Genomic DNA, 12,042 nt, shown 5'->3' on the forward strand with positions numbered 1-12,042 from the left:
TGTGCCTGTGCATGCACACATGTGCATGCATGTGAGTGCGAATGTGTGTGTTCAGTATAAAGACAGAAACACTCCAGCCAGCATTGGGGTCCTAAGAGGAAGAGAGATAAAGAAAGACATTTGGAAAAGCCAAAGAAAGCCAGTGTCAGGGAAGGGATGGTGAGTGTCCTTTTTGGAGGCTGGGTGGGGTGAGGGAGGAAAGAACAGGCTGTGTCCTACCGGGCTGTTCACGATCCAGGTCAGCAGAGAGGCCAGAAGATGGTAGCAATTGGTTTGAGAAGCTGAGGGAAACACAGCAGGCTCCCAGCCCCGAAGGATGGATTGTGCTTGCAGGGGAGGAACGTGTCTGAGCTAAGCCCGCGCACTACAGGGTAAAAAGGCAGGGAGGGTAGGTGCTTCCTGAGGAGGAAGGACACATTGGAGAAAGGACGGGTCAACACCATGGGCAGGAACAGGAGAGAGGGCAGCAAGGACAGAGGCAGATAGGGCCCAGGAGGGGACAGTTTCATGGGGACCTGGGCAGCACAGCTTCTTAGGCTGAAGATTTCTCTTCAGGTCAGTGGAATTAAATCCACCGGTCAGGGCTACGGACAGGGGATGCAAATACAGAGTCCTTCCTCCAGTGAAGGGCTTGGGTTTGGTCCTCCAGTGCGGGGCTTGGGTTTGGTTCGCCTCCCTTGACCAGAGCACTCAGCAGCTATCTGTCTCTGTCTCTGTCTCTGTCTCTATCTCTGTCTGTCTCTCCATCTCTGTCTCTGTCTCTGTCTCTCTCTGTCTCTGTCTCTCTCTGTCTCTGTCTCTCTCTGTCTCTCTCTCTCTGTCTCTCTCTGTCTCTCTCTGTCTCTGTCTCTGTCTCTGTCTCTGTCTCTCTCTGTCTCTGTCTCTCTCTGTCTCTCTCTGTCTCTGTCTCTCTCTGTCTCTCTCTGTCTCTGTCTCTGTGTGTGTGTGTGTGTGTGTGTGTGTGTGTGTGTGTGTGTGTGTGTGCACTAGTGTTTGGCTGCAGATGCCCATGGAGTCCAGCAGAGGCCATCAGATCCCCCAGAGCAAGAGTTACAGGTGGTTTTGAGCTGCCTGATGTAGGTGCTGGGGACCAAATCTGCTCCTCTAAAAGATCAGACAGTGTTCTTAGCCACTGAACCACATCTCTGCCCACATCCACGGATGGTTTAGCACCAGGCTGCACACAGGAGCTGGTGGGTGGTCTGTGGTGAGGGGCTCCTTAAGTTTCGCTGCCAGCATCACTTTAAAACCCAACTTCCTAGTTCCATGGCTTAACTCCAGGATTGATTCAAATTCGGCCCTGGTAGGTCTCTGGAATTCACATTTTTTCAAGCAACTTCCAAGTAGACCAAGTGCCCGCCATGGCGATGACCAGCTTGGGCTCAGGGAATGCAAAAAGGCAAGTCACTAAAAGCTCCCCTAGTGGCCAGAAGGAGAACTGCAGCCCCCATCTAAAAGACTTGTTTTTTGCCTTTGGGACCTCAAGGGCTCTAACTATGGTTGAAGGCTGAAGTTTGTAGAGGCTGGAGGCTGGCTGGGTTTCCTGTTTATGATTAAATTGGACATCAACTGTTATTACTGATATACTTGAAGGGGCCCAAGGTTGTTCTTACTACATCATTCCTATCCAGATTCCTTAAGGATCTGGACTGGGACAGAGGCCACCAGGTCGTGACCAGCCTGTAACTGGGTGTGCAGGATCTTGGGTGTTCAGCTCCAGAGAGACTGAGCCTGAGTTTGTCCAATTGCCCAGCAAGCTCTATGCACAGTAGGTGCTTAATGTGTGCTTACAGAGAGTCTCATGGGCAAGCAGTTCCCATTGCATATATTTTGGGGGGAACTTACATGCATGTCTTACAATAGAAACCAGAGAACCGAGGGACCAAGAATTCAGGCTTCCAAATTATCAAGGCTGGAGTGGCATTTTCTTTGTACCCACAGCAAGACAAGCATCCGAGCTGCTCAGTAACGCATATGCTATGAGGGAAAGACATGCAAGCTCTCCAAGGGCCACAGACGCCTGGTTCTTTGGGCTGAACCGTTAATGTGTCTATTTAAAACCCAGAAGTGTGTTTTCATTAGAGCTGATTCCAAAGGGCTTCTGTAAGGACCATTGTCTGCTTACTCCAAGTGGCCTTGTCCCTCTCCGGGCACCTTCCCACCTCCACTGAATATACCGTCCCTTCCACTTAGAGTTCCTCCCGCCCACCTCCCCCCACCCCCATCACCCATAACTGCTTTGTCTCAAAGCCATGTTTGAATTTAGATCCACTTTCAATGCCACTGTGGCCACCATCTCCTCAGCCCCGCCAGCTGAGTCACCATGGCGTGTGTCCGAGCAACTCCTCAGACAGCTCTGAACTTCTTTCATTGCTGCAATGGTTAGCTGTATGTCTGTTTGGGTTCCACTTTCCCTTTCCCGACCCCACTACATACTGCCCCTCTCTAAATGTCAAATGGACTCTGGGGTGCTGTGGTGGGAAGGATGGACTAATCCTGGGGGCGACCTTGCTGCCTGGCGAAAGCATAGGGAGGAATGGACAGGCTTTAAGCCCCACAAAGGTCAGGCCAAGTCGGGACACCATGGTATCTAACTCCTTTTGTATACCATGGCTTTGTCCCCTTGACACATGTACTCCAGATCTAAAACATGTCAGAGCCATGGGAACAGTCACTTCCTTCAGTGTCTACCTGCCGATGCCCCACCCCCACCCCGATTTCTGCTATCAGTCTTGGGAGGGTAAGGCTGTGTGCTCAGTTCATGCTATGTTTAAACAGCCAGCCTGTCTCTGCGGGTGAGAGGACATGTGCTCTCAAATGCTTGTGGGATATCAGGCCCTAGGCTCCTCCAGGGATCTCTTTGCTTTCTCCTCTCTGCTCAGTAACCAGTGTGAACTTTCAAATGCGGGTCAGGGTGGGCCACTGCCCTAGGTATCTGCTGGGGTGCTACTTTGTAAATTGTGTAAACTGCTACTTTGTTGTTTCCTATGCCCTGGCCATGCTCTGCCCTAGGCAGTCCTTCTCACCTCAGGGCCTTTGTGCTCGCTTCTTGGAGTGACCCCTGATTTCCTGCCCCACCCCCAGTGCATGATTGTCTGTGCTCTAGTTCTCTGCTAGGACATGTCTGTGACATACAGGTCCTATTCAGGGAGACCCACCTTTAATCAGTAGTGCCCTTATTTGCATGACCCCTCATTTGCATGACCCTTATTTACATGGCCTTGATTTGTATGGCAGAGATTGCTCCCTGGAAACTGCTTGGATAACGGCTCAAAGTAGACCTGGCCAAACCCATATGCTGGCCAGCTTGGGTCCTCCTTGCCACGGGGTGTCAGGAAAACTGCACATAAGAAAGTCATCCTAAACACAAAAATACTTCCTCCAGGGGCTGGTGAGATGGTTCAGGGCCTAAGGCGACTTCTGCCTAAGTGTGAAAACTAGAATTTATCCCCAGAGCCAAATTATTGACTGGACTAGTGAAGCTGGTTGGCTTGTGGTAAAGCTTGTTACAGTGTATAACATAGAGGAAGTAATTGAAGAAGCATCAGTCTGCATGCATGTGTGTACCCACACAAGTCACACACACACACACACATACACACACTCATACACACACATACACACACTCATACACACACACACAGTCACACACTCATACACACACACATACAAACACACCTCTTTACGGCTCTTTGCTTTACTCTCTATGTATGTAGTACTCTGTCTAAAGAGCGAACCCTCCACTGCCCACCAGTTCCTTCCCCACTACCACAGTCCCTCTCACACTCAATGGAGGGAAACCTCTGAGGTCCAGCCAGGAACCCAAGGTTGCCTTACAAGGACTCACACCTGCGCCCACAGGAGGCGGGCACCCTGTCATCTACCAGCTTTTGCCAGTCACAGTCCCACCAGCTGGGGACAAGCACAGGGAGTCCCTGGGGCTCCTTGAGGCTCCCCGGGAAATTGTTCTCTGCCGGTTCCTGGTAATATTCCCAGCCTCATTCTCACCACGCTTTCCCAGCTGAAGAGGAAGCAGCTCAAACAGCTGTGGAGCTGGGACTCTGGGCTGAGATGCATTAATTTGTAAATATCTTCATTTATATGTAAATTCTGAGCCCGGAGCCCCGCCGCTGGCCCTAATGGGGCCCTGCAGCCTGGCACTGTAGCTGTTCCTTCACTGGCCTGCCCTGGAAGACGTTTCCAACACCGGCTGAATTTCACAGGTCTTTCACTCTCCCCTGTGTCTCCTACATGTGGTGGCTCTGCTCCCTGGGGTGCCCTCTGCTCAGGATACCCTGGTGTCTCAGAGAGCAGAAAGAAGGATGCAGAAACCCAACATGAACATGGGGGGGGGGGGGACAAAAGGAGCCTGGGCCATAAATCCTAGGACTGGTCTTAAGTCCATGCTGCTGTGTGACTTTGGGGAAGTCCTATACCCTCTCTGGGCCTTATTTTTTTTTTTTTCTTTTCTATTTTTCGGAGCTGGGGACCGAACCCAGGGCCTTGCGCTTGGTAGGCAAGCGCTCTATCACTGAGCTAAATCCCCAACCCTCTGGGCCTTATTTTTATTAACTGTAAAACAAAGATGGCGCTGTGGTGTAGGTGTAGGAAGAGGTGGTTTGGTTAAGTTCATGTCATTCCAATGGGAGACCCTTAGCCTTACTGAACTTTGACCCCTTCTGTAAAACACAGAAAAGGGGGGTAAAAAATAATGCTACTTTTCCAAGTTCAAGGGGTTAATGGTGAGGAATGAGAGTACCAGAAGAGAAAGTGGATTTAGGGGATTTAGGGGGTCTGGCACATGGAGGGGTTTGCCTTGTGATGGAAGGAGAGGGTTGCTTGAAGCTTAGGTGTGAACATGCTCTGCTTAGAACTGTGTTTGGAGACCCAGAAACTCTGACCCCGGGTCACCTGCCCACCAAGTGGAGTTAGCCAGCATTTGACTTGGGGAAAATAGGCACCAGTTTCTACCACATTCTAGAATTACAGGAAGATTAATCTAGTCAGCCTGCTCGCTCTCTAGGGGGTAGAGGGACTGGTTCAAGGTCACTGGGTAGGGAGTGGCCCTGCTAGGATTTGAAGCCAGGTCTTCAGGTATCTGCTGGCTTTCTCAAAGTGGGGGTGGGGGGTTTCCTTCTGGTCTGAGGAATCAAAGCTGGGGAGGTCTCTGCAGACTGCAAACGAGGGCATTCATTGCTGCTGGGTGCAGGGTTACCGGTGTAGATTGGGTTTCAGGAAACCTGGCTATACGCCAGGAAGTCCCCTGCCTACGGACTCTCTGCGGCTCCCAGGGCATTGCTTATTTCCCTCTCCAAAATGCTTTTTATCTCCGCTCTCATCTTGATGGCAACTGATTTATCCTCGGCTCCCATTCCTTTTCAGAAGAGGGGGAGGGAGCAGAGAGGCGCCTGCCTGCCTCCTGCGAGCCCTGGGCACCTTCATTGTCTCAGGTGCTCAGGGAAACAGCTGAGACCGAGGTCCTAGCTCAGTGGCTGGGAGGAGGAGCCTGGAGAGAGGCTCACAACCACCTTCTGGCCCTCACTCCCAGGGTAGGAGGTCACAGCCAGAACCCACTGCAGAACCAGCGACACAGTTTAAAAGACAAAAATTCTCCTGTCCCATTCTGAGATTTTATTCTCGTGTAAACCAATACTCTCAACCACAAAGGAGCATCTCCAGGACCTTCTAGTCTATTCTTTCTGCAAATTCGGTCATGCATTGACTTGTGACCAGGCCTTGGTGGACAATGGGAGCTGAGCACAGAGGTAGGGGTAGGTGAAAGTCCCAGTTAAGGAGTGGAGCCTTGTCCACCACAGGGCCCAGCATCTAAAGATCACATATCATCAGGAACTCACTGGAATATCCCAGCCGCTCCACCAACCCAAGTGGAACCATGCAAGGTGTCACACAGGCTGTGTCTCCTGTTGTTCCCAGTATAGGTTCTGTTGTAGCACTGCCTTCTGAGAGCATCAAGCAAAATGTCTACCACACAGTATGAAAGAGACTGTGTGTGCGTGGTGTATGTATGGTGTGTGTGTGTGTGGTATGTGTGTATGTGGTATGTGCGTGTGTGTGGTATGTGTGTATATGTGTATGATGTATGTATATATATGGTACGTGTATATGTGTGTGGTATATGTGGGTGAATGTGTATATGTGTGTACTGTATGTGTATATATGCGTATATGTGTCTTATATGTTGTGTATATGTATATATGTATGTGTCTTATATGTGTGCATATGTGTTGTATGTATGTGTATATGTGTATGTGTATATGTGCATCTATATGGGTCTATATGTGTATATGTGTGTATGTGTTGTGTGTATGTGTGAATATATTGTATATGTGTGTATATATTATATATGTGTATATGTATGTGTGTATGGGTGTTGTGTGTGGTGTATGTGTGTATGTGTGTATGCATGTTTGTATGTATGTTATATGTGGTGTGTGTGTATATGTGTGTGTGTGTGTGTTCATATCTGACATCACTAAGAAGCTACTTCACAGAGGTCAGAAGATGCCCTTGCTGGAGGAGGGTAAGGAGCGTGGGAGTCTCCGCCATCCAGCCCAGGGAGATCTATTCTGCTGACATGCCGGTCCTGCCTGAGTGGGATTCTGAAGGCTGAAGAGGAGCTTACCAGGTGACACAAGGCGGGAAAGGCCCTTTGGGAGGAGAGACTAACATGTATAAAGGGTCAGAGGAATAAAATACAACAGAGGTCTTTGGGGAATGTGTAGGCCTGTGGACACCCACATATGGAGAGTGTGTGGGGCCCTGGCACGAGGCTGAATTATCTCGATTCTGCAGCCTTTGCTCACCCTGCTCCATGCTGACCTGAGAGCCCAGGTGATCCTGCACTTGGGACCTTAGTGACCTTAGAGATCTGAGGAGACAATAAAACCTGTTTCCAGGCTGGCCAGAGCTGCTTCACCTCTCAGGTCTGTCATTCTAGGCTGAGTGACTTGTAGGAACAGCTCTGCCTCTCTCTGGACCTGAGCTCCTCACCTGCAAATGGGATTTGTGAAGCCTACTGTGCAGAATTACAGGAGAAGCTGTGGCCTCACCTCTTCCCTCCAGGACTTGACTCCACTTCAGCAGAGAGCCCCCAGCTCATGGAGTATCCCCTCAGAGCAGTGGTTCTCAACCTTCCTAATGCTGCAGCCTTTTAACACAGTTCCTTATGCTGTGGTGACCCCCAACCATAAAATTACTTTGTTGTTACTTCACCACTGTAATTCTGTTACTGTTACTAATTGTGACATAAATGTCTGCTATGCAGGATAATCTGATGTGTGAACCCCGTGGAAGGGTCACGACCCACACTTGGGAACCACTGTTTAAGAGTATCTAGGGGCTGGAAAAGCATACCCCAGGCCCTGCCCCTTCCCCTTCCTGCTCACATGCCCGCCGCTGGCGTGGGTGGCCTCACCTCACAGTGGACTGGTACACAAGATCCTCCCTCTTGCGGTAATTCTCCATGTGGGAGTAGTTGGTGGAGAACATGGCATCGAAGGTGAAGATCTTCTGCTTGATGGTGCCGCCATCTGTCACCTGGCAAAGAGCAGAGAAGCCACAGGTGAGTGCCCAGGCTGCCCTGGCCACTGCTGTCCTCAGGAGTTGCCCTTGGCCTGTCCCCGCCCTGGTCCTTCCCTCCCTACCCTCTTCTGATGAAGATGCTGTAAATGCCTCTGATGCTGCATGCCTGCCCCTCCTGTGGATCCAGGAGGCTGCCTGGCTGATAACCTCTGCAAGGCCTCCCTGGGCTTTGAATCTACGAACAGGACAGCTTAGGAATTTGAAAGAGAACCATAGGGTGTCAAGATGACTCAGCAGGTGAAGGAGCTTGCAACCAAAGCCTGACAATTTGAATTTGATTTCTGTGTCATACAAGCTCGAAGAAGAGAACAGACTCATGCAAGTTGTCCTCTGATCTACCTCCACAGACACTGTGGCACGCACACACACACACACACACACACACACACACACACACGCAAACAACAAACAAACAAATAGTACGAATGGCAGCCTCTGCCCCCAGGAGGCCAAGTTCATTACTACATCATTGAGAATTGAGGAAAGATCATCCACTACTGAGCCTTCCTGCCTTGCTCCTCTCTCTCCTGCCTCTTGTTAAAGCCTTGTACACTGTGAAACCCTGGATGTAGAGCCCTGAGTCAACAGCTTTCCTATGCTCAAGAGTGTGAGTGAGCCTGGCTCCCTTCCACCAGTGCTAGCCAGCAGAGCATTCGCTTCAGAGCAGGGAAACACTGGATTTCCAATTCTGCAAACACTGGGAGGAAAGGCCCTCTGAGCCCCTGCAGATACTAGGGGACAGAGCTAGCACGCTCTCTCCACTGGGTCTTTCCATGCACCAGGAGATGCACCATGACATCACTGCCTTGCAGACATGGCTCAGCAGGGCCCAGGGAACTGTGGACAGGACCAGAATGGGCTATGTAGAGTGAGCCATGGAATCAGGGCCTGGTCCCAGAGCCTTAGAAGTCAGTGGTGAGGGGTTGAGGACTTAGCTCAGTGGTAGAGCGTTTGCCTAGCAAAGCCTTAGGTTCGGTGCTCGGAGGTGGTGGGGTCAGTGGGAGGAGGAAGGAGAGGAAGCAGGCTAGCTAGTAAGAGGGGGAGAGTAGAGGGTCATCAGTGTGCAAATAACTCAGGGAAAGACAACTAAGCTATATTGCAACCATCTCTGCTTTTTAGTATAATAATAATAATAGTAGTAATAATAAATTGTTGTTGTTGTTGTTGCATATGTGTACATGATGTGCGAGGGATGACTGGAGGTCAGAGGACAGCTTTGTAGAGTCACTTCCTTCCTTCCCTCTGGGTCTCCAGGCTTCAGCAACAAGCCCTTTTACTGGCTGAGCCATCTCACAGAAACCCTGACAGGTTAGGCCCAGAATGGCCTGGGAACCCAGAGGAGAGGGAAGCCCACTTTCTGAGGGCAGGGAGCTCCCACAAGGGCAATACTTAAGCTGCTTCTGCAGGAAATGTAGGAGTCAGCCCAGCAGCGAATGGCTGTGCAGGCAGAGAGGTCCTGAGAGAGAGCCAAGGCCAGAAACAGGAGCGATCAGCTCAGCTGCCCGTGTGAAAGGGACTCCGGAGCAAGAGGGAGGACCCGAGGACAAAGCAATGCCCTACCCCCACAGGCACCAGCCAGCCAGGGTCAGAATTAGGTTCTGCTTAAAAACTTCCCTGATCTTCCGGAAGCGAGTCCAGTGGGGTGGCCAGACCAAGGGTTGGGCAGAGAGGGTCTGTCAGCACGGAACACGGGCTTTTGTTTTTCTGTAGCCACCCTTGAAACAGAAGGAGGCTACAAGATCTCTATCCAAGTGCGTGGAGGCTGCTGGGGAGGGAGGGGGCCTCAGAATGTAGCAGCAAAAATCAGTTCTGGGGCACAGGCTGCCACAGGGTCCTGCTGTTCGCATCTGTTGAAAAGCCAGACCCAAGTGTCGGGGGCTCCCCAGCGGTGGCCGCCCGATGCGCACGCCTGGTCTCCACTGCCTCCCGCTAATGAAAGCGTTACTCCACAAAGCAGCAAGGTATGTGTTGTCACTGTTTCAATTATTTATCTGTTTACTCGGCTGCAGTTTTCCGCTTGTCTCAGCAACTCTATTATAGACCAAGAGTTTGCAGCCTCTCGCCGCTCAGCTGGGCTCCGCGCTAACAGCCTGCGACGGGCGGCCTCATGCCTGGGCCTGGAGAAGTGGAATTAACTCCCTGCGGCTCCTCGGGTGGAAGCTGGAGAGGGGGTGCTACCAGGGAGGTGGTCAGGGGATGGGGAGATGTTGAGAGTGACTTCCCCAGGCATCTGTCCCCGGACTGGGAGGACTGGCCTCTCTGAGCTTTTCTGCACCCAGGCTGACTTAGACTACATCTGGGTGGTTTAGTAAACAGGTTTGGTGTAACCCGGTTAGTTTCTACCAGGCACCAACTGTGTGTCGTGTACTGGCCGCATCTGTTACCTGCCCCATAGACTAGGAGTAACCAAGAATAAGGAGACCTCTGTGAGAATCAGCATTTGCTCAGGAAGTGGGACACCCACAGGGTTAACTGAGACTAATGTCTGAACCCAGTGCGTGCTCCGCAGGGGACATGGGCGGGGGTCTTAGGGGTGGGAGGGGCTGAGGGCACGTGATGCAAGGGGGAGGGAGGGGCTGAGCGGCTAGGCCAATTACAAATCAGAACAATCACAGCCCTGCTCCCCTCTTCCCAATCCTTCAAGGATGCTTTGGTCCCTTAGATACACCAGAACCCTCAACTGAGAGACAATTTTGTTTATACATTTTATTACTTTATGAGTGAGCGTTTCGCCGGTCTGAATGTCTGTGTATCATGCACACGCACATGGAAGACAGAAGAGGTCACTAGATCCCCTAGAACTGGAGTTATAGATGGCTGTGAGCTGACACTTGGGCGCTGGGAACAAAATTCATGGTCCTCTGCAAGGATAGCGAGTGATCTTAACAGCTAAGCTACCTTTCCAGTCCCGGGGAGACAATTCTGACCTGCTTCTCTACCGGGGGACATGGCATATTCTGAACATATGAGGTTGTCACCTTGAGGGTCCTGGACTATAACTGTCCCTTTTGATGAGAAACCCCGCCCCCTGAGCATTCCTCCACACAGTGCTGTTCACTGAAATGGGGATGAGGAGGCAGCTTAATTCCTAGAGCATAGAAACAAGCTGCGGGTTTGTAATTCCAGCAGTGAGGAGGCTGAGACAGGGGGATGGAGGTGTCTCTCTGGTCAGTGAGTTTAGCCTAAGGAGGGAATGCCAGTTTAAAAATGAAGATGGATGGTACTTGAGGAATGATACAAAGTTGGCCTCCACATGTACACACACACACACACACACATACACACACACACACACCTGCATAGGTAAACAGGTACACAAACAAATGCACCTGTATACAAGTGCATGTACCTGCACACATACATGAACTTGAATGTACACATAAACATGTACATGCATAACCTATACATGTGTATACATGTACCCGTGTACACATGTATCCATGTACACCCATATACATGTCAAGGTTGGGAAACTTCCCATCTCTCATCCATGTTCTGTGCCCTCAACACACACCTCTCACCCTCACCCCCACCCCACTTTACAACTGAGGCCCTACACCGGAGCCTGGCACTCCCTGTGTATCCTGCCAGGCTGGCGAAGTTGCCTAACCGCCCTCTGGCCTCATCTTGAATGACAGCTGGAGCAGGAGATTGGCAGTAGGCACTCCAGCATACCCCCACCCCCACCCTGGCTCCAGGCTTGTTTGCCTCCAGGTATAGCTTTAAAAAAAAAAGATTTATTTACTTATTTTTTGTGAGTACACTGTCTTCAGACACACCAGAAGAGGGCATTGGATTCCATTACAGATGGTTGTGGGCCACCATGTGGGTGCTGGGAATTGAACTCAGGACCTCTGGAAGAGCAGCCAGTGTTCTTAACCACTGAGCCGTCTTCCCAGCCCCCAGGTACAGCTTTTTATCTCCCTCTAAAGCTCAAAGCCCTCAACATCCCAATCTTAAATTTCACTCCATTTTTTTTTTATTACACAACGGAGGGGGGAAAATCTGTCAGTAAAACTGTCTCCTCAAATTTATTCGCCAGGACTGAGGGTTTTATGACTAGGAAAATACACTGGCCCCCACACGTCCACACACCCCCACACCCCAGATAAAGCAAGGAAAAATTACCTGAACCGTAAATGCCTGCTGCAGGCCAAGGCGCGGGAGAGCCTCAAGGACGAGCTTGCGTTTCTCTGATTTTTATTTACAGTTTTTTTCCTTTTTCAGAGACGGTCTCTAGTGGTAGTGAAACTCACTATGGGCAGCCCAGCGTGGCCTCCAGCTCGTGTGAGTCATGCCTTTGCCTACTGAGCCTATGGCATTCCAGGCCTGTGCCGTCACTCCTGAGTCTTGATCGCAGCTTTCCCTCTGGGGCAGCGTGCAAACTGGTCATTTTTTATCTTGACCGTTTGCTGGTGGAAAGGGACCAGATATTTGGAC

At 50.8% G+C, this 12,042-nt stretch overlaps 1 protein-coding gene across 3 annotated transcripts in view; it reads right to left on the bottom strand.

The window, feature by feature from the left end:
- The window catches only part of Igsf21 (immunoglobin superfamily, member 21), a 224,327-nt gene that overhangs the window by 73,025 nt on the left and 139,260 nt on the right, over positions 1-12,042 (bottom strand). For all 3 annotated transcript variants that reach the window (NM_001271454.2, XM_039109686.2, XM_039109685.2), the window contains exon 3: positions 7,436-7,557. In NM_001271454.2, the coding sequence (NP_001258383.1) occupies positions 7,436-7,557 (122 nt within the window). The remainder of the gene's footprint in view (positions 1-7,435; positions 7,558-12,042) is intronic.

Source organism: Rattus norvegicus, chromosome 5 (genome assembly GCF_036323735.1).
Source record: "Rattus norvegicus strain BN/NHsdMcwi chromosome 5, GRCr8, whole genome shotgun sequence".
NCBI classification, from domain to species: Eukaryota; Metazoa; Chordata; class Mammalia; order Rodentia; family Muridae; genus Rattus; species Rattus norvegicus.